Below are 26005 nucleotides of genomic sequence, written 5' to 3'. Positions count from 1 at the left end.
GGTGCTTATGGATGTTGAGCCGAGAACGATGGAAGATGCAGTCGGGCCCGTTAGGACATGTCTTCCGACATGATAACTTTGTGTTTGGCTAATCAGGTGTTGGGATAAACTGGGCTAAGGGGACTAATCAAACTGAACTAACGAGCAGTCCCCACTAAAGATGCAGACAAAAATATTTGTGGAGAAGGAAGGCACTCACCGGTGGTTGAAGGCACTCACCAGTGGTTGCCTCCGGCATACTTGCATGGTGGCCATTATTAATAGAAAAAATAAGGGCATGGTAAAGACAAAAAATAAAAAATAAAAGAGGTTTGGAATTTTAAAATACCATAGTTACGAGACCCGAAAATCAATGCTGATACCATTGGGAGAAAACGGGAGGAAAAGAGGTTATGGACTTGATTGTTCTAACCCTTCCCCTAAAGGTCAATTTATAAATTATCAAACTACAATATTAAAATAATACCCCTGAACTTAGGGTTTTAACCCTAGAACTTCAACCTAATTACATCAATGCCATCTCTATGAGATGACTCTCTACTTACCATCCTGCCGTCATTGTATGTGGGCCTATGGGTCTTCTCCTTGATCAATGGGCCTTGAGCCTGTCTTCTAATCTCTTGGATATATGGGTCTTCCTTGGTCTTATGGGAATGGGCTCATCTTCTAACACACTTAGATATGTCGGTTTTTCTTGGTCGTGTGGGCTTGGGCCCTATCTTCCAACAATAACAAATATTGACATTTGATAACTTTATTCTTTAAGTGTAAATAGATTAGTTTCAAGATGAAAAGTTAAAAAATGAGTCGACTCCATCTAAAAGGAGATGAGTACATGAAGAAGAAGAAGCCCACAACATTCAAAAAATTAAGATCTTACACTTCTAGAACTTAATGGAGTCAAGCACATACACTGTAGCTAAACACAGTAAAAAAATGTAGCAAAACATATTTGAGTCATAAGCAATAGATGGGAAGGAGTTGACCCATAGTGAAGGACCTTAGCCTCATACAATCAATTGCAAGAAAAGAGGAGTCAAACCAAAGTTATAGTAAGTTTTGAATTAAATTAAGGATTCAACCCATATAGGAAGTATGTGTATATAGGAGTCAACTACATCAAAGAGTCACACAAATGATTCGATCTCCAAAAGAGCCATTGAAGTAGGCAAAATACGAGTACAAAGTAAAGGACTCAACTCCAAACTCCTCAAATGAATCCTAAGCAATTTTAGAAGCAACATATTCGACTATAGACCTTCAAATTGTGTAAATGACCTACAAAAATGGCAAGATATTTTTGAATGATAGTTTATCAATAGAGTGAGCTTGAAATTTTTTCCAAATTAGTTTCATGTATCATGCAAGGAGGAGTGTGCATATGCATCGTTATGTTTTATTTTTCTAAGTGTTTGTCATCAAATTCTGACGAATCCCTCTTTTTTATACTTCTTCTTCTACTTCTCCCACTCAAACAGGAAATTAAAAGGACACAAATGACCCAGGTTGGATAAAATAAATATGGGAGAAGATAAATCACTCCAAGCCAAATAAAAAAACTCTATACACTAGTCAAAATGGGTTAAATTATGAAAAATTCCGCTCCATTTCAAAGGAGAGGAAAAATCTCAATTTTAGGAAATTGAAAAAAGAGATTACTCACAGTTTAAAAGTAGCTCAAAACATATCATTTGGATGAATAAAAAACTTGACTCATGCTAGATGTTGGGTGCCCTCTTCTATTTTATAGGTAGTAAGTCTATAGACATTTCTTTAAAGTGGTAGAAAAGATAATAATTAAAGAAATACTAGAGAATTAAAAGCCTACTAAAAAATTTTAAATTTTTTTATGAATAAAAATAACTGGTTTTGTTCCTGAAAATTCTAGGAGAGAGTGGAATGATAAAACCATAAGTTGGATCAAATATGATCAAAAGGAATTTTTAGGGGTGTTTTTTGGGCTAATTTTTTCAAAGAGGATGACACAGAAGATATGCAATTGGAGCTGACAAGCAAAAAAATACCAAAGTGGAGACTCAGGCAAAAGTGCCTCATGCAATCTCCCCTCAAAATTAAAAATAATAATTTTATTAAGAATGAACTTACAACACAACTTGTGGATTGAAACAGACCTGACTAGACCATACCGTCTAAAAAAAAACAATTTTAACATGTTGGCATGGTCTTGGATCCTAATAGAGTTCACTGAACTTCAATTTCTTTGAAAATCTTCACCTCACAGATTATGCAAGAAATTCGTTGGTGTTGGAAGATAAGATTAAGCTCACGACCAAGGAAGACCCACAAAATGGGCCCAAGGTCATAAGAAGTAGGACCCACAATGATTACCATGAGTTGGCATCCTTATCACATCAGTTGGAAGATCAAAAAGGACTCACAAAAGTATCTTTATCTTAGGGTCACGACCAAGAAGAGTTTTAGTTTAAGTTATATTTGTCTTTTATCAATATTGAGTTACCTAATTATGTTAGGACTTACCTTAAGTGTTTGAGTTTGGGTGTAATTGGGACAAGAGTAGTTTTATTGTAATTGGACTCTACTACCTTCCTTTATTATAAATAGAGGTTCATGTACTCTGATTACAACAAGTTATTGATGTCAATGAAGTATTTCACTTTTTCATAAATTCAACATGATATCAGAGCAGGTTATATGAGTTGACATGGTCAACTCATGGAGGTAATGTGATCCTTTTCTCTAAACCCTAAACCCTAAGTCTAGGTTTGTAGTTATTTTTTTTAGTCCCTATACCCGTAGTTGTCTTTGAGTTGTTTACCTATATAAGTAGTTTTTTATATTACAAATTATATATTTAGGGAAATATATTTGAGTCTACTTTCCAAATAAAGTATATTTGTTCCAATCGGAGTTATATACAGAGAGATATAGATATTTGAATGAGTGAAGGTCAGATTGAAAAAAGGTTCAAGCAACAGCAGCAATCTTTCGATTCAGAGGTATTTTTTGCTATCAAGAACTAGATTTTATATGTATAAATATATATTAAAATAAATATCTGTAAGTCTATTCTTTTACCTATTCAACCAAATTTTTATCTGAGTTATCTATAAAGAAAAATCAATATTTGAAGCAGCAAAGGTTAGATTGAAAAAAAGGTTCGAGCGGCAGCAGAAAGCTTCAAATTCTGAGGTATTTTATGCTATCAAGAAAGAGACTTTATATGTAGATTTATATATCCAAAGAAAGATACGTAAGTATATTTTCTTACCTATTCAACCAATCCTTGGTATGATTTTTTTGTAAGGAGATATTGATCTTGGAAGAGTCAATAGTCATCCTGGAAAAATAGGAGAAACAGTACTTAGTTCGGCCAGATGACAGAGACCGAAACCTATCAGATTATTTACCTACAGATAATTATATTTTATGAAGAGATGTTATACTTTGATGAAAGGTATTTAAGTCTAGTTTCAGACAAAGAAAATTTCATGTCAATCTGATCTATATTTAAAGATGTATTCGCATTGGAAGAATCAAAGGTCATGCTGGTATTCTGTTACCTTGAAAATCTGAATTTAAGCCGATTGTTTTACGTCACTGTTTGAGTTGATATATCAGAAAAATATCTCACTTCTCCCTGGTTTGAGGACTTATTTATACATCTCTATTATTTTTTCTTATTGCTACATCTATGATATTTGGTTCAAGCTGGGATCACTGCCATTACCTCCCATCTTGAGGGAGAGAAGTAGAAGAAGTACAAGAAAGAGGTATTTTATTTCATATTTTGTGAATAAGTTTATGTGACCAAAATATTCAAGAAAAGGGGAGCACAAAAGATGAAGCTTGTGAAAATTTTTATATCGGATTATTTCATGGGTTCTTTTACAAAGTTTATTATTTGGTTCGTGTTATATGTGTTGGAAGATGGTCGTGTTATATTCAGTTGTAGCTATTATGTCTCTTTGGGGACATTATTATTGAAGAAGAGGTGGCCTCATGTCATCATTTATTTGACCCCGTCAAAAAGATCAAAATTATTTGTGGTTGGGAGTCCATGACGGAGGAACTTCATCCCCATCAAAAAGATCAAAATTATTTGTGGTGGGAAGTCCATGATGGAGGAACTTCATCCCTGTCAAAAAGATCAAAATTATTTTTTGTTGGAAGTCCATGACGGATGAACTTATTATTACATCTATGTAATCCCCCCTGTAATGACTTTTATGTCTCCTACCACTTGAGAGTCGTTGTCCTGTGGAGGGACACGGTGGTGGACACTTCAGAGCAATACCGATAGATACACTACCAATAGCAGTGGAGTGTGCCCTACATCCAACATTAAGATTGGAATATGAAGTAATGGCCTATCGGCTAGGAGTGATTTTTACTTTCACTTATAATGCCACATGGCCTCATGGAAGGACGCAACAACATGAGAGGGAATGTTGGAAGATGAAGGCATATTGGAAGATGTGCCATTTTATACAAAAATATTTTATACATCATTTGTAGCAAGCTGGGAGTTTGTGTTGTTCTCTCACCCCCAGCTTGAGGGGGAATGTTGGAAGATAAGCTCAAGCCCACACGATCAAGGCAGACCCATATATCTATGATTATTATAAGATGGGCCACACGACCAAGGAAGACCCACAAGATGGGCCCAAACCCATAAGAAGTAGGACCCACAATGATTTCCATGAGCTGACATCTTTATCACATCAGTTGGAAGATCAAGAAGGACTCACAAAAGTATCTTTATCTTAAGGTCATGACCAAGAAAAGTTTTAGTTTGAGTTATGTTTCTATATTGAGTTATTTAATTATGTTAGGACTTATCTTTAAGTGTTAGAGTTTGGGTGTAATTGGACAAGGGTAGTTTTATTGTAATTGGACTCTACTACCTTCCTCTATTATAAATAGAGGTTCATGTACCCTGATTACAACAAGTTATTGATGTCAATGAAGTATTTCACTTTTCCATAAATTCAACAGTTGGAAAATCAGGCTCGCCAGGCTTAAGAGTTACTGAAATTAGTAGTTTTTGAGTAAGTATCTTGATAAAGTTGTCAAGGAAGAATGGGGAAGGAGTCAACTCCTTTCCTTGGAAGGAGTCTGATTTACCAAGTTTTCACGACCAAACTCCATTTCTCTTTCTTATTTTGTGACTTCCTAAACAGAGGGAAATTATAACTCACCTCTTCAAGTTAAAGCCGAGAATGCAAGAAATAGGGAGCGAGAAGCAATGAATTTGAGAAAACCCTTCAAGAACGGGAAGTTGATGTTGAAGAGTAGATATGAAAAAGTCTTACATGACTCTCATAATAAGAAATTTTACAGAGCTAGAATTATTGTGGAAGGAGGTCTCACAAAAGAGTTTCATTTAAAAGGTGTTTTTATTATGTTAATCTTCTATTTATGTTCAGTTGTTTAATTATGCTAGGACTTATCTTAAAGTTTTAGACATCGGGTGTAATTGGGACATGGGTAGTTTAATTATAATTGGATTCTACTTATTTTCTCTATTATAAGTAGATGTTCATGTACTCACATTACATCAAGTTAGTGAATTTTTTCTCTTTTTCATAAATTCAACAATTGACAACTTACAAAGGCTTAAAATTTTTGAAGACTATCCTAAGATGCATGGTTTGAATCTGAATCAGAACATGCAAATCAATTGAGCTTTGTTTCTTTGTTTCGTCTCTCTCGAGTCTTGACTCTTGCAATTTCTTTTCTCTGAATATAGAAAGTGGAGAAACATATAAAAGAAGCAATTTTGCATATTCTAGACTATGCTTGTTGAATCACATCAAGTCCCGTGAAGAAAGGCACAAGTCCTCTTTGCTAGATAGTAGAGAGCTTATGCATAGATTCCTCTAAGAATATTTTCCTACAATCCATGAAATCAAAACTATCATAGAGGTAAAGAAATCTTGTCCATAAGATGCAAGCAATTCACTCATTTTGGCATCATATTGGCGTGCAACAAATTGAGATCCCTCTAGAGATAAGCATGCCATGCTGAAATTGAAGGTAGATCCGATCTAGAAGTGCTATTAAGAGAGGAAAGAACACAAAGAGTGTAATAGAGAGCTCGGGTTAGTTTCCCAACTCCTTTCGTCTTCTACATTGAGGACTTGAAGGAACTCCATAACTTCAAGTGGCACTTCTTCAAGATGTTGCTTTTGGATCTCTCAGGCAGCAACTTTATGCCTTAGGCATGGGGAACCCGATCCAAAAACCCTGAGTTCGGGTTTTGGGTTTTACCCCACGGGTTGGGAGAGGGGTCGTGTCGAGGACGAGTTGTCCCAAACCCGACGCACGAGGACAAAACGGAAATATAAAAAGGGGTAGGGACGGGTTGGGGATAGGGTTGCAAAGACGGTGATTGTGTCATGGTCGGATTCAACGTTTCATATTTTTTAGGATTGGAGTGGGTTTTGCCCGTGCCCACCCCTAGTTGTGGCTAAGTAGTGGTTATCCAGCATGGGCATTGGGAAAATAAAAAAAAAAGGATTGAGCGGCTACGTCCAACAAGGGCTACTCTTGACTATTTCTCCTTGGATGCAAGAGGTGGTGCTTTGAGTGATTAAGTACAACACTGGAGCCAGAGAAGCAGAAAATCAACTCGAAATATTTCCAAAGTTGCATATGAACTTGCTGCTTTGATATCAATAAAAGGACATTGTAATAAAAATAATCAAAATAAACTACTGAAGATGACAAATAAGGAAAAAAAAAATTGATTTTATAGATTGATCGAGTGTTACAAAATCCGTATTAGACAAGCTTGTTGAATGGGGTTCAATTTGACTCAGTTCCATGTCCTGGTCGTATTAGAGGAAAGCCCGAGGAAGATTAAAAAACCCAGTTGACTTGGCTAGGTTTACCAGTTTGACTAGAGAATCGACTCAGTCAATTGGGTACCTCTTCCCCTCATGCACGACGAGGGGGAAGGGAGGAAGGGGCGAAGGAGAAAGGGGAAGAGTAGAGGGTGGGAGGGTGATGGTTGTCTTTAACATTACAATGGGAGATTCTCCTTGCTGGTCAAAGGAGGGGGAGACATGGCTCTGCCCTCTCCCTTTCCCCATGCCTCCCCCTTTGTAACCCATAGATTGTGAGAATTTTTCCCCCCTTAATGTTTTGTTTGTTTTATATACACCTTAACATCATTTATGCCATCAACAATGATTCAACTAGTCATCAAACCTAATTGAACTGGGTTCTAACCACCTCACTAGGTCGGGTTTTAACCACCTCACTAGGTCGGGTTTTATAAGATTGACATAAATAAATCACCTTAAAAATGATTTTTTTCTATGTGATATTCTCTATGAGTACCTTCTTCCCTTAAATCAAAAGTTATTTGTTTTTTTTGTCCATATATTATTCTAAAAAAAAATTAACACTAGAGAAGTTTATTTTCTTGCTTCGAAGTGGCACGTAGTTACCAACACAAATCCGCTTAAAAAGTGATCAAACGAGTTGCATGACCCTCCAAGAGAAGCAGCCAATAATAAATCTTTGCTGTATACCGAGAAACAAGGAAACCACATCATTATTCTGTTTTTAATTTACAAGAGTGAAACTATGACAAACATAGGAGATACATTATTTTGGATTTGAGTAGATGCCAAAAACAAAGCTTAAAGTCGTAACATATTCAGATTACAGAGAATGAAATCCGCAAAAATAGTCAAAAGAACAGGGAAAAAATGAAATATAATAAATAGTTAAACCAAATATTGCTCGGACACGCAAAGAGGAAATTCACCTACTTGATCTAAACCGCTCATCTAACAGCAGCCACTATCAGTGACACACGTAATCGAGGGGACGTTCATGAGGGCGGAGGAGAAGAGGGGCACGTCACCTGAAAATCAAATTACGGTGATCAGTTAGAATTTGGATATTTCATGAGAGCAGTGAACCGCCTCGAATCAGCAGACTGGAGTGGGTGAGGGGGAGTGCGAACAAATGGGACTACAACATCATAAATGATGGAAAATTGTAGAGAAGGAACGGTGGATACCAAACGCATAAATGAATAGAAAGATTGGGGTTTCTTTGAATCGGTTTGATCTTTCTTGCTTCGTAGTCCGTGGATCCTAGCTTATTTTCACTTTTATTCAATTGCAACGCTGGGGCGTGCAAGGTTAGGATCCAGCTACTGGAGTTGCACGGATTGGCTGCGGTTTATGGCTGGCATGGAGGTAGATTCACCCCCGGAACGGAATCCCTCCTCGCCTCGAGACTGTATCGTACAGGTACTGCCTGATTACTCCTTACGTTGAATTATGCCTCTCATTCTAAATTTTTAATTTCTGTTGCTCTCTGTCTACTCTTTTGCTCCGTGATTGCTGGTTTTGTGCTTGTATGCGTATTTCTCTTCTTTGTTTTTTTATAGAGACAATTAACAAAGAAAAGCTGCAACTTCTTACTGCATTATCGTCCATGACTTGCTTCTTCATGTTTGGAGAAGTTCTCTTTACAAGGTTGTGTATGTGTTTATTCTACTAGGCGACTTAGTTTTTCAGTTGTTCACTTTTTTTTGTTCCTTGCAATTGCACTGTTTGATTTGTTAATTTTACTTTAACCGCTTTTGATTCCTTGGTCTACGCAAGCCTTTCATGTTTGTGAGTTTTACTTTAATTTGTGACTAACGCCTGGACTATGTGCTTTTATGGATGAACTACAACAGAGACTTGGCAGATGTGGAGTTCCAGACAGCTACTTAGCTGAATTGCAGCCCGGTTTGATAAAATTCGTTAAGGACAACAAGTCTTTAATACCCCAGGTAGTAGCCGCCATCTTGCCTAACGAGATGGATATTTCTGGGGCTGTCCTTGATGATGCTAAGGCAAAGAGCTCCGGATTTCAACAGGGCCCAAGTGTTAGAGACCACTATTGTGAAAGTTTTTTGTGGCTCCAATGGCTAATGTTTGAGGATGAACCTCAAAGTTTTTTGCAAAGTTTAGCAAAGATGGGTTCAGGCCACAGAGGTGTTTGTGGAGCTGTGTGGGGTGAAAAAGATATTGCCTATCGATGTCGAACTTGTGAGCATGATCCTACCTGTGCAATATGTGTCACATGTTTTCAAGATGGCAATCATAAAGACCATGATTATTCAATCATGTATACCGGAGGAGGATGTTGTGACTGTGGGGATGTAACTGCATGGAAACGTGAGGGCTTTTGTTCGAATCATAGAGGGGCAGAGCAGATTCGACCACTTTCTGAAGATATATCAAGATGTATGGGCCCGATTCTTGATGTCTTCTTTATGTGTTGGCGGGACCGGCTATTATATCTAGAGAAAGCTACTAAGAGAGATGATAGAGGCTTAGATGATTCTAATGCGCATGATAGGCTAGTGACAAGTTTTTCTCCTGTTGTTATTGAAATGCTGCTTGACTTTGGTAATTGCAGTGAAGGTCTGCTCAGTTTTGTTTCAAAGCAGGTGCTTCTATCACCTGGTTTATTGGATGTGCTGATTAAGGCAGAGCAGTTCTTGCACAAATCTGTTGTAAAGAAGCTTCATGAGTTACTTTTAAAAATGCTAGGAGAGCCTATTTTTAAGTATGAGTTTGCAAAAGCATTCATAATTTATTATCCTGTTGTTGTCAATGAAGCGATAAGGGAGTGCTCTGATGATGTATTTTCTGAGTATCCCCTCCTATCAGCTTTCTCTGTACAAATTTATTCTGTGCCTACACTTACTCCACGACTTGTGAGGGAGGTGAATCTATTGGGCATGTTGCTGGGATGTTTAGGGGAGCTTTTCCTTTCTTGTGTTGGAGAAGAGGGCCATTTACAGGTACAGTGTTTCTGTAATTTTTCTTTATTTGGTTTTCTAACTTCTCCAAACAAAAATCCCAGAAGGAGGCTTTTATTTTGTTTTCACTGTGTTTCAATATCATTGGTCATACTTGCATTATAAGATTATATCTTATGCTTCATCTCCTAGAATTGAATAATAAAGTTCAAGTGATTATTCTGGTGCATGATGATAATTAGCTGTTATTTTATGCTTTCCTTGGGTGCCCTAAAACACTCAATAGCTCCGTTCAGGTTTTTCTGGACCTTGGATAGGGACCACCCTTCTATATATTTGGCAGCCAAATGGTCAATCAAAACCAACCGTGAATTGGTATGCCTATTTAGTGTATAATGCTTAAAGTAATGTATCTAGAGCTTCCTGGGAGCACTATGTGATGTCTTATAGGAAAATTCATTTTTTCTCTATTATTCCAATTGAATTTGGGCTCAATTAACCTCCATATATCAACCAGTGGGCACTTATATATGAATTGCTTTATTTTTATTTTTTACATTGCACTGGATATGGCTTATTGATGTTGTCGCCTGCCAGAGATACCATATAAGTACAGAGATGTGGAATCATTGCCCTTAGACACTCTATGGGGGTATAAAATGAGCAGTGATTATTTTTTTTTTTTTTTTTGAGGTTGGAGATAAGTTTCATACAACAGAAGTTAGAAGGACCTTTTTTTTCATTTTTTAATGGTGATGATTTGTTTAATGTCATATGTTCTAAAATATTATAGGAGCTCAGAAGGAAACAGATGCAATTAGCCGCAAAGAAATAGTGGCATTTGGCCAGACAATCTGCCAAGAGATCTTTGAGAGTAATCCAGAAAATAGAAAAAAGACAGAAAATGCTACTTACCCTATCGTAGTCATACAGCAGCTTCAAATATGTGAGTGCACTGCTTCATCCAGATAAGAATCTGGATGGCTCTCTGTTAGTGATGAGAGATTACTTGGCAGACACAACACATATTCACACACACGAGAAAAAAAGGAAAAGAGATGTAAATGTCAACTGCTGTCCTTTGGGTAGTTACATCTGGCATACATCCGGAGCAAATGGGCAGAACTTTACTTTCTAACTCTTCCCGTGTGAGATATGGTCTCTGATGTGCAGTAAAAAAAAGAAAGGTACTTGGGAGGCTTCAAGTCTCCGGTAAAAAGCCCAAGAGGGAGGGAGAAGAAGGGAGGGGGGGTTGGAGTTGGGATCGAATCTATAACAATGGAGACTCTTTTGATATGTGGAAGAGAACTTATGTGGAGCTTTATTCAATTCAACATAGAATATTTAGGGTTAGGTGTCCCATTAAATTGAAGGACTAATATTTTTTTAACTTGTGCTGAAGGCCTCTTTATTTTTTTTTAGTTTATTTTTATGAAGGAGAAGTTTTATTAAGAGAAACAAAAAAGGGGAAACCAGTTGGATAGTTGAGCTGGTTAGTATGGGGAGGATGCCAAAAACATGGTAGAATAGAATGGATGATCCTCTCAATAATGCCTCCAACTGATTTTTGACACCAGAAACGTTTTTTTTTTTTTTGGGAGAAAAGTGTGAATAGCGTTAAAAAAGAGAGTCAAAGATTACAACGAGAACCCATAAGGAAATAGACCAAAGCTACTGTAAAATAGTGAAGAAAAAGTTGAGAGAGAGAAGTAAAAGGGAGAAGAAGGAGAGTTTGAGAGAAGAGCTTAGGCAGCTCTTGATGGGGCAAAAGTGAGTAGAGTTTCAACAAAAATAAAACTTAAAGTGAGTAGAGTTTCAACAAAAATAAAACTTAAAGTGAGTAGAGAGAAAATGACCTCTCTATCTTTCATACAAGAACTCCTTATATCTCCATAATTACATGTCCAATATTATAAAAATATGAAAATTGGACCTTCGACTAATATAAACATGCTGAATTTACTGGTACTCTCACTGATATATACAAACAATGTGAAATGACCAAAATACCCCTTGCCTTATATTTAACTGCTACAAAGACCGCACACTACGATCACGAAATAGCATATTCAACCAGCCTAAGAAGTAACTAAAAAAAGAAAAAGATCTGTCAGGATCAAAAGGATAAACAACGCTTTTAATAAGCCCAGGAAATGAAACACCTCTCCTAGCAAGTGTGTTTGCAATGCCATTGGCACTATGCACGACATGTACCCAATGCAACTCAAGACTATGAGACAATTCAAGAGCTTCACCATGCAACCACCAAAATTGCCACTGTGGTTGTGATAGACCCCAAATTAGTATTACCTACTCTAGAAGGAGTAAACAAAAGAATAATTAGAGGGAGATTAATGGGTCAGGGGTATTTTTGGAATTTAAGTAATTGTAGGGGCATTTTGGGAATTGAATAATATTAAGTGATTTCGGGAGGAATTTAGGGGGTAAAGGAAGGGCGTCGATTTGTATTTAGAGCGTAGCTCAGGGGAGAGTACTGGTCTCTCGAATACCAGTGGTTACTTGTTGATTTGGTTGGAGTTTGATCGTGAGTTTGATTTTGGAGTTTCCATTTTGCCATTTCTATTGCATTCGTATTTGTTTTCTGTAAGCGGAGGTATTTCAGTGGTATCGGAAGGTGTTGTCTGTGCGAGGTGGTGATTTATTTCGATTTCAGCAGCGAAGGTTCATGATTTATTTCTTTGTGGTTTGAAACTTTTATTTTGGTTATCGGGGTGTATCATTTGGTATCAGAGCGAGGTTGGGTTCGCATCTGAAGTTCGGCGGTGAAAGGGAGTTTCCGTTTTTTTATTTCTGTTACATTCAAGCCATTGTTTGACTGAATCGGAAGGATATCAGAGGTTTCGGTGCATCGTTTGCTAGAAGGGGGTTTCTGTACGATTTCGGCAGTAGGGAATCGGATTGTCTTCTGCTGGGAGTCGAAGGTGAGTCGACGGTGAATTTCGACTTCGGTGACAGGTAGAGAAGAGTTTAAAAAAAAAAAAAAAAAATATCATGGCGACTACCAGAATGGAGTCGAGGGTGGAATCGGTGGAAGGAATCGTGAGTTCCGTAAGGGAGGGGGTGAGCTCGATGAAGGAAGAGGTTCGGAAGATTCCGGCCATGGAACAAGGGTTGACGACACTGATTGGGCGGGTTGAACAACTCCTACGTACTCAGGAGGAACTCAACCAAAATCTAAATGCACAGAGTAGGACGGTAACGGCAAGATAGGGGCTGGACTTGGCGGTGGGCGATAACTCAATCCAGAGAGGTATCGGACATGGAAGAGACGATGGCGAGGGTGAGCGGAATAGGCCGAGTCGATGCGAATTGCGACCCAGAAAGTTAAAGTTGCCCATTTTCGAGGGGGAAGACCCCGATGACTCGATCTATAGAGCTGAATGCTACTTCTCGCTTAATCGGGTATCTCACGGTGAAAAATTGGAAGCCGCAGTAGTATGTCTTGAAGGGGAGGCATTAAAATAGTTCAAGTATGAAAATAACAGGAGGGAGATCATGTATTGGGGAGAATTTCAGTCCTTATTACTCAAACGGTTCCGAAGTTCCAAGGACGGCTCTCCTTATAAGAAATTTCTGGCGTTGAAGCAGGAGACCACCGTGAGAGATTACAGAAGGTGATTTGAGGATTTGGCTTCCACATTGGAAGATATTCCCGAAAAGTTGTTGGAGTCCAACTTTGTTAATGGGCTTAAGCCTGAAATTCAGGCCGAGGTGAGGGTGTTGGAGCCAAATGGGTTGGGAAGGACCATGGAGTTGGCCCAGAAGTTGGAAGAAAAAAACAAAGTTATTAAGTAGGCTCGGTTTGGGCTGAGTACTCCAAAACCAGTGGGAAACATAGTTGGGGGTAATGGGAGGTCCACGTCCATGGCAGAAAAGACGAAACATGGGATGGAGAAGAGTACACCATTCAGGAAACTCACAGAAGCCGAAATTCAGTACCGGAGAGAGCGGGGTTTGTGCTACCGTTGTGACAAAAAAATTTCAGCTGGGCATAGATGTAAAAACAAGGACCTACAGGTGATGATCTTACAAGAGCTGGAAGAAGAAGTTATGGAGGATGGCGACGACGACAAGTGTGAACAGCAAGAGGAAGAGGTTAGTGCGGATGCTCACATAGTGGAGGTGTCGTTGAATTCGGTAGTGGGATTAACACTTCCAAAGACTATCAAGATTGCGGGAAGCATCGGAGAACAGCCAGTCGTCGTACTTATTGATGGGGGAGCAACCCATAATTTTATTTCCACCACAGTGGTCCAGAACCTGCACTTGTCTTTATCTTCAACAGCAAAGTATGGCGTTCAATTGGGTACAGGTGTGACACTGCCCATGGAAAGAATTTTGTCGGGGGGTTCGATTAACTCTTCAAGGAATAGAGATTGTGGAGGATTTTCTGCCTTTGGTATTGGGAAGCATCGATGTGATTTTAGGGGTGCAATGGTTGGAAACCTAGGGAGGCTCTTATACGAATTGGAAGACACATGTGATGAAGTTTCGAGTGGGTAATGAGACAGTGGTGTTACGGGGAGATCTCTCCTTGCACAAAACTCTAGTTTCACTTAAAGGTGATGATGAGAACTCTCAAGCATGAGGGACATGGGGTTCTTGTGGAGTTGGGCAGTACCACAGTGGCAGAGTTACAACCGAGGGAGGACACGACAGCGATAGTGGAGAAAGTTTTGACTAAGTTCGAGGATGTTTTTGCCATGCCCCAGGAGTTACCACCAAAAAGGGCAAAAGAGCATGCCATCACTCTAAAGGAGGGAGCTTCACCGGTGAGTGTTCGCCCATATCGGTACCCCCAAATACAAAAAGATGAAATAGAAAGGTTGGTGGGCGAAATGTTGGCTGTGGGAATCATACAACCTAGCACTAGCCCTTTTTCAAGCCCCGTGCTATTAGTCAAGAAGAAGGATGGAAGTTGGAAATTTTGTGTGGACTATAGAGCCCTTAACAAGGAGACTATTCTGGATAAGTTTCCCATTCCAGTGATCGATGAATTGTTAGATGAGCTTCATGGAGCACACGAAGTTGGACTTGAAGTCAGGATACCATCAAATCTGAATGAAAGCAGCTGATGTGCACAAGACAACTTTCTGGACTCATGAAGGACACTACGAATTCTTGGTCATGCCTTTTGGGTTTACCAATGCATCGGCTACTTTTCAATCCCTTATGAATGAGGTCTTCAAACCCTTTCTCCGGCGATTTGTATTGGTATTCTTCGATGATATTTTGATATATAGTCCCAGTTGGAGTGCTCACTGTGATCATTTAGTTGTCGTGTTGGAGAAATTAAGAGAACACAGGTTGTATGCTAATTCTTCGAAGTGTTCTTTTGGAAGGGAACAGATAGAATACTTGGGACATATCATTTCTAGAGAGGGGGTGTCAGTTGATCCGAGTCAAATCCAGGCTATGCTTGATTGGCCCGCACCAACCACACTTAAGGACCTATGGGGTTTCCTTGGTTTTACTGGATATTATCGAAAATTTGTTTCGGGTTATGGCGATATTGCAAGACCCTTGATTGATCAATTGAAAAAGGATAGGTTTGGGTGGACAGATGAAGCCACCGGGGCATTTGAGCGTTTGAAGGCAGCCATGACTATGGTACCAGTTTTAGCTCTACCCGATTTTTTGAAGTTGTTTGTTGTGGAGACTGACGCTTCTGGATATGGGCTAGGGGCTGTTCTATTGCAAGAGCAACGACCGATCGCATTTTTCAGCCAAGTATTGAGTGAACGAGCCTAATTGAAGTCTATATATGAAAAAGAACTCATGGCAATTGTGTTGGCTATTCAGAAATGGCGTCCGTACCTGCTGGGAAGGAGGTTTTTGGTACGAACTGACCAGCAAAGTTTAAAATTCTTGCTGGAACAGCGTCTCGTCAGTGTGGAATACCAACGCTGGTTGGTAAAATTGATGGGTTATGACTTTGACATTCAATAACGACCGGGGGCAAGTAATCGAGTGGCGGATGCACTCTCTCGCAAGCTGGACATGCTGCATATAACTGCAATTTCTGGGGTACAATGGCTGGATATGAATGTTTTACAACAAGAAGTGGCCGAGGACTCATTCTTACAACTAGTTATCACACGATTAGCAGCTGGTGACAGGGTAGTCGGGTTTCACGTTGACCATGGGCAACTCTTTTACAATGGCAGGTTGGTTTTATCTGTGACTTCTTCATTAATTCCCACATTATTGCGTGAATTCCACTGCACACCTATTGGGGGCCATTCGGGGGAGGTTAAAACATATAGTAGAATGCCTGTGGACTTATATTGGCCAGGTATGAAGAAAAAAGTGACCAAATTCGTTCAAAATTGTGAGATCTGCCAAAAGAACAAGCACCTGGCAAGGTCCCCAGCTGGTCTTCTTCAGTCTGTTGATTTACCGGAGATGGCTTGGGACGATTTGACCATGGACTTTATTGAAGGGTTGCCCAAGTTAGAGGGCGTCAATACCATTATGGTGGTGGTGGATAGGTTGAGCAAGTATGCTCAGTTTTTGGTGTTGCGGCACCCGTTTACAGCCAAAATCGTGGCTGATTTATTTGTGCGACAGGTGGTTAGATTGCATGGGGTACCCTAGTCCATTATTTCTGATCGGGACAAGGTGTTTATGAGTCATTTCTGCCAGGAACTCTTTCATCTTCAAGGGACTGACTTCCGGCACAACACCTCCTACCACCCTCAAACCGATGGTCAATCTGAAGTGGTTAACAGATGTTTGGAGACCTATCTGCGGTGTTTCGCTTTAGATAGACCAAAAACTTGGGCGAAATGGTTGTCATGGGCAGAATATTGGTATAACACCAACTTCCACTCTTCTACTGATACCACTCATTTCCAAGTCTTATACGGACGTAACTCTCCGTCCTTATTGCACTATAAACCCGGGACAGCTATAGTTTCGGAAGTCAAGCAGATTTTAGAGGAATGGGATGCATATCTAGATGATTTGAAGATGCAGTTACTACGGGCTCAGCAGAAAATGAAGGCCACGGCTGATCGTACTTGGCGGGATGAAGAGTTTCAGGTGGGGGATCGCGTGTTCTTAAAACTCCAACCATATTGGCAACGTTCCTTGGCCACCCGGCGCAGTGAGAAGTTGGCTGCACGTTTTTATGGACCTTTCGAGGTCGTGTCATGAGTTGGGAGAGTTGCTTATAAATTATAGCTTCCACTAGAGTCCACCGTGCATCCGGTGTTTCATGTCTCCCAACTGCGTCGAGCAATAGGTATATCGCATTCATTTTCTGATTCTTCCTCCCCAATTGAATGCTGAATTGGAAATGTTGGTTGAACCTGCTGAAATTTTGAATATACGTCGCGTGGACAAAAATGGGCAGTCACGGATGGAGGTTTTGGTGCAATGGAAAGACCTTCCCGAGTTTGAAGCTACTTGGGAGGATTTTGAGGCAATGCGGCTCCAATTTCTTGCTTTTCACCTTGAGGACAAGGTGAAAGATTGGGCGGGGGGTAATGATAGACCCCAAATTAGTATTACCTACTCTAGAAGGAGTAAACAAAAGAATAATTAGAGGGAGATTAATGGGTTAGGGGCATTTTGGGAATTTAATTAGTTGCCAGGGGCATTTTGGGAATTGAATAATATTAAGTGATTTTGGGAGGAATTTAGGGGGAAAAGGAAGGGAGAGGAAGGGCGTCGATTTGTATTCAGAGCGTAACTTAGGGGAGAGTACTGGTCTCTTGAATACCAGTGGTTACTTGTTGATTTGGTTGGAGTTTGATCGTGAGTTTGATTTCGGAGTTTCTGTTTTGCCATTTCTATTGCATTCGCACGTATTGGTTTTCTGTATGCGGAGATATTTCAGCGGTATTGGAAGGTGTCGTCTGTGTGAGGTGGTGATTTATTTCGATTTCAGCAGCGGAGGTTTGTGATTTATTTCTTTATGGTTTGAAACTTTTATTTTGGTTATCGGGGTGTATCATTCCTCTAGGTCGCCCCTCTGGGATTCGAACCCGCAACGTGGTGCCTGCTCTGATACCAAATGTTATGCATCTAGCCAATACTACCCAAAAAACCTGCCTGGTAGGTAGCGGAAAGTCAAGTACTTTACCCCAGGATCATAACAGGTTGACATCCTATAGAAGACCAAACCACCACAATAGCAGAGTCACCCACAACAGCCCTTAAAGGTTTAGTAATTCCTTCTTCCCATAGGTGCCTAAGGATAACAACTATTGAGGTTTTCCATAGATCTCTTCCTGTTTTAGGAAGCAGATCAGAGTAGTTCTGGGGTAAGGGATCTAAAATTGTATGAGGAAAACATGTGCTCATGTTAAACTTTTTCAGACCTTTTCTCATTGCTGAGGACTACTATTTTTTGAAAAATGAAATCACCATTAGTAACCATATTTACTTTATGCAACTGATTAAAGCTGTATAGGAGATCTGAGAGAGAAAGACAGAGAAGTTTGAGAAATGAGAGGGAGAAGAAGCAGCAAGGGCTACATTGGAGTTCGTGCCAGAAAAGCACAAGCTCTCCCCTTTTATTTATCACTTAAGTTATAATTACAGAAAGGACAAAAATGCCTTTAGTTACAAAATCTCCCATAACTCATATAATACAACTGTGCTGTGAAAGGAACTTGAAACATAAGTGCTTAATCATTTAAAAAAAGAAAAGAAACACAAGTGCTTAATGGAATTATCTATCTAATAGAACCATGCTAAGATCAGTTAGCATATGTGTAATGACTAAAATACCCTTGGTCTGGTATTTTAACACCCTCCTTGAAGTTGGAGAGTAGATATTAAACAATCCTAGCTTGTCAGAGAAAACCAAGTGTTCACGTCTTCCTAGAGGTTTTGTAAACACATCTCCAAGTTGGTCTTATGACTTTACATTTGGAGTAATCACCTTCCCTTGGATAGCTGCATCTCTGATAAAATATCAGTCAACCTCTATATGTTTAGTTCTCTCGTGGAATATAGGGTTGCTTGCAATTAAAATAACAACTTGATTGTCACACTTCATAACCATGGGTTCTAAACTATGAAGACCAAACTCAAGAAGAACAAACTTAGTCTACATAAGCTCATTGAAAGTGTGAGCCATCTATTTGTATTCGGCCTCTGCACTTGATCTGGCCACAATTGTCTGTTTCTTACTTTTCCAGCTTACTAAGTTTACCCCAATAAAGCAACTATAGCTTCAAGTGGACCATCTAATCTATTTTAGATCTAGCATAATCTGCATCAGATTATCCAATTACATCTATTTTGTCATTCTGAGTAGCAATAGATATTTTCTAGAAGCACCCTTCAAATACTTCAAAATCCTTTGGGTAGCTTCTAGATGTACTTTCTGTGGGTTTTCCATGACCAGGCTCACAATGCCCACAACAAAGGATATATTGGACATGGTAACTGTAACATAGATCAACTTACCTACCAGATGTTTGTATTGTGTTTTGTCCTTGAGTGCAGGACTCTGTGTCATGAAGATTATTGTTGATTTCTATGGGAGTGTCGACTAGTTTTGCATCCAAGAGACCATATTTCTTGTAGCATATCTAACACATACTTTTTCTTAGAGAGAACCATACCTTGCTTACTACGAGCAACTTCAAATGCCAAGGAAGTACTTTAGATGTCCCGATCTTTGGTCTGAAAGTGGGTGGCCAAGTGCTTCGTAACTTCTGCAATTCCTTCAAAGATCATTCCTAGCTAATACAATATCATACACATATACAACCAAGATAACCACACAAGTCTTCCTTTTGAGCAGGAACATAGAATGATCGCTGGCTTTTGTAGAAACCAAATTGCATTACTACATTACTAAACTTTTTGAACCATGCTCTTGGACTTTGTTTGAATCCATAGATAACCTTCTTTTATTTACATACCTTCTTTGTCTCCTCCTAAGCAACATGCCCATGAGGTTGCTCCATACTTCCTCTTGTAGATCACCATACAAGAAAACATTTTTCACATCTAGTTGGAAAAGTGGCCACCCTTTATCAACTGCCACAGAGATCGATATACGTATGGATATAAATCTAGCAACAAGTGAGAATGTCTCAAAAACATTGACACAAAAGGTCTGTATATGCCCTTTGGCTACCAATTTTGCTTTGTGTCGTTCAATAGATCCATCAACGATATATTTAATGGTGTTCACTCAATAACACTCCACAATAGCTGCCCTTGCTAGTGGATCACAAAGACACCATGTTTCCTAGACATTAAGTGACTCATCTCATCATCCGTAACTTGTTTTCACTCAGGAGAACTCAAAGCATCTTGCATTGAATGAGGAATAATGGACGTAGTCAAAGACATGGCAAAGGATTTAAAAGACGGAGATAAAAAATCAAATGACACATATTGTGAGATCGGATGAGAAGTACAAGATCATTTACTTTTCCGGAGACTGATGGGTAAACCCAAATCTGATAGAATTGGGCCCACATGCAAAGAGAAAGATGGCTGATCTAAAGGAGAGGGTTCAAGAGCTAGAGCTTCTAGAGGCATAGCAGATGGCAACTCACGGTGTGGGTGTCGATTGTAGACTTGAAAGGAGAAGAACCTGTGATTAGTGCATCGAAAACTGCTACAGGTATAAGACTATCCATAGAGGGAACAAGTGATAATGGAGACTCATTAGAAGATGTAAAATATGGATTATATTCAAAGAATGTTACATCAGCTGACACATGTTTTCCGTTGAACATGGTCATAACACATACTCCTTTTGATGGCATTAATACCCTAGAAAGACACATTTAACAAACCGAGGTGACAACTTATCTGAAGAATTACCCAACAAATGCACAAAACAAGTGCATCAAAATATACAAGGAATGATATCAAACAACTTATACTGAGGTTTTACAACTTGTAGAGGAATGTGACCACACAAAACAGAGATTGACATACCAGTTCCACACTTTTGCAAAGCCTCCCGTTATATGTGAGTGGACTCCGCCACCTGCTGGTGTCCTTAAGTTAAACTTTGACAGATCTTCTTTCAGTGACCCTGGCTTAGCGGGTGTCGGTGGTGTGATTCTCTTGGGAACCATATCGTCTCCTTTTTCGGCCTTTTCGGTATTGCGGACTCCACAACAGTCGAGCTTCAAAGCCTTCTTAATGGTCTTCATGTCCCTTCGAGATCATTGCTCCGGGCCTATCCTGATTGAGGGAGACTCCAAGGTGGTGATTGCTTGGTGTGAGAATGCATCTGCGCCTCGCCTTCGTGGCGACATTGGGATACCTTTTTTGAAATTTTGGATTTTGTCAATCTTTTTGACTATTTTTGGTCTCTCATTATAAGATCAACAAATTTTGTGGCTGATGCTTTGGCCAACCAAGGAGCCTCCTTGCAATCTCTTGTTGTTAGCTCTTCCTCTTTGCTTTCTTAATAAAATCACATTTCATAAAAAAAAAACATACGATTAATTAAGAAACAAGAAGTCAAATTGCATCTCCCCAAAAATATTTAGGAACATTCATATGTAATAATAATGTCCATGTAACTTCAAGGAGATGTTTTTTTTTTTTTTTTTTTGCAGTCTACAACCCCATTTCATTGTGGGGAATATGTGCAAGATGTCTGATGAGTAATAGCATGGGAAGCACAAAATGATGCAAATTTTTGATTGCGATACTCTAAATCCATTATTAATATGAAAAACATGAATACAAGCACCAATCTGATTCTTTATTTCATTGAAAAATTTAAGGAATAGATCAAATATTTCGGATTTGTCCCATAGGAGATATACCCAAGTTACCTGACTAAAATAATCTATGAAAGAAACCAAATGGACTGGGAATCCAACATGGATTCCGTACATCATAGTAAACTAATTCAAACATTTTTATGCTATGACTAGGACTAACTGGGAAATTGGCTTGATGATGGTTTCCTAGTTGACAAGACTCACAATCGAAAGACATAGCAACTAACAAGGGAGGAAATGATTGACACAACTTAACTGGTGATGGATGCTCCAACTTAGGTGCCATAGGTATGAGGAGTCTATAGTAGTGAGCACCACAACTTTGGGAATAGAAACATAATCCAGAAGATAAAGCCTCCCTTCTCATGCTCAAAACCATTTGTCCTCTTCGTCTGCAAGTCTTGGAAAACACAAGAAGTAGGAGAAAAGGTAATTAAACAATTTAAGGACTTAGTTATGTGACTTACAGATAAAAGGTTGACAGGAAAGTTTGGAACAAAAAAAACCAAATTCAAGGACATCTGAGGAATGGTATATATAGTAGCCTCCTCCTGAATTTGGGAGGTGGAACCATCAGCTGATGGATGAACTGAAATAAGGAGGACATACTTGAGATATGGGTAGATGTCCCTAAATCAATGATCAGGAGAGTGGGACACATTCAGTGCAGTTATACCTATGTTCGCCATTGTGGCACTTGTTGAGTATGAAGGATCAAGTTCAATGGTAGAAGAAGTAGTAGATGGTGTAGTCAACTGACCAAACCTTTGTAATAATTGCTGAATCTCATCATGTGGACTAGAGTAAGAGACAATGTCTCTGTCTGTATTGGTATAGGGGGATCTTCTCTGATGTATTTTGCCATTCTTGTGGCCTTCAGGAACATAAAAACGAAACTTGACTAATTCACATAGTTTGATCCATTCAGTGTGATAGAGCTTATCTGAACAGGTTCATAGTGTTTTCCATCTGAACTCTCAATTGGTTTTAGGACAACTTGTTTACTGTATTCAACAATTTGTTTTTCCTGAAAAGATCACAACTCCATGCAAATAAGAGACTTATCATTCAAAAGAGCACTTTCCCCAAGTCAATTTACCTTGCACTGGTTTAGGTGGGTCCCACAATTCAAGAATTAGGCACAATTTCTCTCCAAGTACAAACCAGTAATGAATAATAATCACAATTCTTAATTGAAGTAGAAATCTGAATAAAAGTCAACTTAATTGTTTGTAGGATGGATGATGAACCAGGTTATTGGGAGGTGATGAAGCCCCGGTTAGGTTGCACAAGCAAAGATGAAGCTAGGTCTTCAAGTGGGATCCCTTTAAGAGCTTCAAAACATTGTAATCATCCAATTGACAGTAGGAGCCATCAACCAATTGGTTGTGGGAGGAAGGAAAAAGAAAAAAATTGAATTTTTACCCTGCCAATCTAGAAATTGTTGGAAGAACCTTCAATAGGGTTGCTGAATGAAGAAGAAGAGGCCAGAAAACTGGAGAAGATCTTCCTAAGACTTCCTTCACTGCTCATACCATGTAAAGAAGAAGTTTTGAGAGAGAAAGACGGAGAGAAGTTTGAAAAAGGAGAGGGAGAAGAAGCAACAAGTGCTGCATTGGAGTTCGTGCCTAAAAACTCTTAGTTACAAAAATGGCCTTAGTTACAAAAAACTCCTGTAACTCATACTATACAACTTTGATTTGAATAAAAAATGTCGTGAATTTTTGGAAAAGAGAAATACTTCACTGACTTGTTGTAATTTGAGTATAATAAAACTCTATTTATAATAGAGGAAACAAGTAAAATCTGATTATAATTAAGTACCGTTGTAAAAGTTACATCCAAAGTCTACATTTAAAGATAAGTTTTAGAATAATTAAACAACTGAACATAAATAGAAGATTAACATAACTAAAACACTTCTTTGAGACTTTCTCCCATGAGATTCTTGTAGGATTCCGCCTTATTAATTGTTGCTTTGTGAGACTTCTTTCTGTGAGAGTCATGCAAGACTCTTCTATCCTTGCTCTTTAACACTCCCCCTCAAGCTGGAGTTTATATAACTTCAGCTTGCTAGGAAAAAGATTTTTGGCCTTCAATCTTGTTTGGCTGAAATTTTTTTTCATGGATGTAAAATTTTTCATGTTTTTTTTTAGATACTCTAGGTCACGTAAACAATTAACCACAACAAGTGAAATGAAATAAAATAACTCTTTCTTTTACTTTCTTCTTCTACTTCTCCCCTTCAAGCTAGGGAATAAAAAGAATATAAAGACCCGACTTAGACAAAACAAATATGGGAGAAGGAAATCACTCCTAGCCATATGACAAAGCTCCATACACCAGTTGAAAAAAGGTCATAGTAAAAAACAAACTCCGCTCATTTTCAAAGATAGTAAAAAGACCTAATTATAAGCATAAAAATAGACTATTCACTCTCTAATGGTAGCTCAAACACAAATCCCCTCTTAGGTGGAGAATAAAAGATTTGACTTGAGTTGGATGTTCGGCACACTCCAATACTTTGTAGGTAGTGGATCTAAGCTTTGCTTCGAAGTGATGAAAAAGTGAAATTGAAGAAATATAGAGGAACACAAGGAATTTCAGACAAAAAGAGGCGATATACTCTACTTCTACTTCTAAAACTAACTCTAGAAGCCTTAGATAGAAGGAGGCAGCAGTGCAATACTCTATTACAAGCCGAGTTTCTAAAGAAAATAATAAGAACTTTCTTATCAAATCAATAATGAGTGTGACCTTTTCCTTTTGTAAAAAAACAGGGGAGACCGTAACTGTAGAACTATAAACATAACAAACAAGTTAGAACAAGTATGGCCTCAAAGATTTTTTTTGGAGGTGAGCATAATTTTTGGAGATGACAATGTTGAAGATATGCAACTAAGTAACAAAAATGTAAAAATTGAAAATAACATCCAAATAGGATATTGTGGGCCAAGATGATGACACCATGTCGTGGGCTATAGTAAGTAGATCCAAAGGTCTTTCCGTCTCTTGTCCCTGAATGAGTAATATGTTCTCATACAAAGTAGCTCGAATTTGACCTAGTTGGCGAGTGATCCCAGTCCATGGCAGAGAACAAGACACAAGCGAGTGTACCTTTGTTTGCTTCTTCTCCACCTAGAATTGAAGCTTTAAGGATAGCTATAGGTTGGTGGCTTCCGAAGGAAACTTCGATTTGATCCGCCCTTCGACAAGGGGCATCTACCTAATCTCGATTTCAAGGAGAGTTTCACCATGATAGGACCTTGAACGAGCACATTATGGAGTGATTAAGTCTTACTGAAATTCTTTGATTAGAAGGGAAATTTGCCTAAAAATTTGCATAGAGAAGTAATAGGAGAGACAATAGGAAAATGAGATATTTTCTGTAGAATTGGCCTTTGGTACTTTAAATATAGACATCTCCAAAATATAACATAGAATCACAAAACTCAAGAAACTAGACTCAATGAGCTTTAATTTGATACCCAATCTGACATAAAAATCTTCATTTTTCAATCTGTTAAGACCTCTTGATTTGCTTCATTCTGTAGCATGAGCCTTGCCGACTCCAATGAGAATATCTCCTCACATATAGATTAGATTGACATGAAAGTTGCTCCTTTTTTAAACTAGACTTTGATATCTTTTGCTCATTTAATATTGATTCAAGAAATATACTTCTTTTGAGAGAAAAAATCTGATAGGTTTCAAACTCTACAATCTGGCCGAACTGAGTATTCTTTCTTCTTTGGCCAACATGACCATGGACTCTTCCGATATTGATATTTCCCTCTAGAAAACTCAAATTGAGAATTGGATTGATAGGTTAGAAAATAGACTTTCAAATCTTTCTTTTGACATATTATTTCTGTATAAAGTTTCGTTCTTGATGGCATAAAATGCCTCGAAAATTAAAACTTTCTATTGCTGTTCAAACCTCTCTTGCTTTTTAACCTTCGATTCGTCTTTGTAGAAATATCCAATTACCAAAGTTCTTTTACGTTGAAAAGTAAGCTCAAAGATCTTTCCATTAATTTATAATTTGTAATTTGAAAGGTTCAGTATGGGGGTGAGAACGCCAAGGAAACAACGAGTATAGGGAGAAGAAAGAAAGAACAAGGTAGAATATGAACCTATGCTACTAGAGATGGTAAATCAGAAAAGGATCACTCTATTTTTGTGGGTTGACCGAATCAACTCACACAAACCGCTTTGATACTATGTTGAATTTTTGGAAAAGAGAAATGATTCATTGACTTGTTATAATTTGAGTAGAATGACTCTCTATTTATAATAGAGGAAACAAATACAATCTGATTACAATTAAACTACCCTTGTCCAGTTACACCCAAAGTCTAACACTTAAACATGAGTCCTAGAATAATAAAACAATTGAACATGAATCGAAGATTAAAATAGCTAAAACACTTTTAACTGAAACACTTCTTTGAAACTTTTTTTCGTAAGACTCATGTAGGATTCTGCCATATTAATTGTTGTT

The 26005-nt window shown here is 38.5% G+C and overlaps 1 protein-coding gene across 4 annotated transcripts in view; it reads left to right on the top strand.

The window, feature by feature from the left end:
• Positions 1-7822: 7822 nt before the first annotated feature.
• LOC137934685 (E3 ubiquitin-protein ligase PRT6-like) overlaps positions 7823-26005 on the top strand; it is a 33985-nt gene continuing 15802 nt past the window's right edge. For all 4 annotated transcript variants that reach the window (XM_068779186.1, XM_068779178.1, XM_068779196.1 and 1 more), the window contains exons 1-2: positions 7823-8252; positions 8687-9802. In XM_068779186.1, the coding sequence (XP_068635287.1) occupies positions 8184-8252; positions 8687-9802 (1185 nt within the window). In that variant the 5' untranslated portion in view covers positions 7823-8183. The remainder of the gene's footprint in view (positions 8253-8686; positions 9803-26005) is intronic.

Source organism: Aristolochia californica, unplaced genomic scaffold (genome assembly GCF_029961685.1).
Source record: "Aristolochia californica isolate CCGP_79_NKW_82.1479 unplaced genomic scaffold, dmAriCali1.0.hap1 SCAF_10, whole genome shotgun sequence".
NCBI classification, from domain to species: domain Eukaryota; kingdom Viridiplantae; phylum Streptophyta; class Magnoliopsida; order Piperales; family Aristolochiaceae; genus Aristolochia; species Aristolochia californica.
This window is presented reverse-complemented; position numbering and strand designations above follow the sequence as displayed.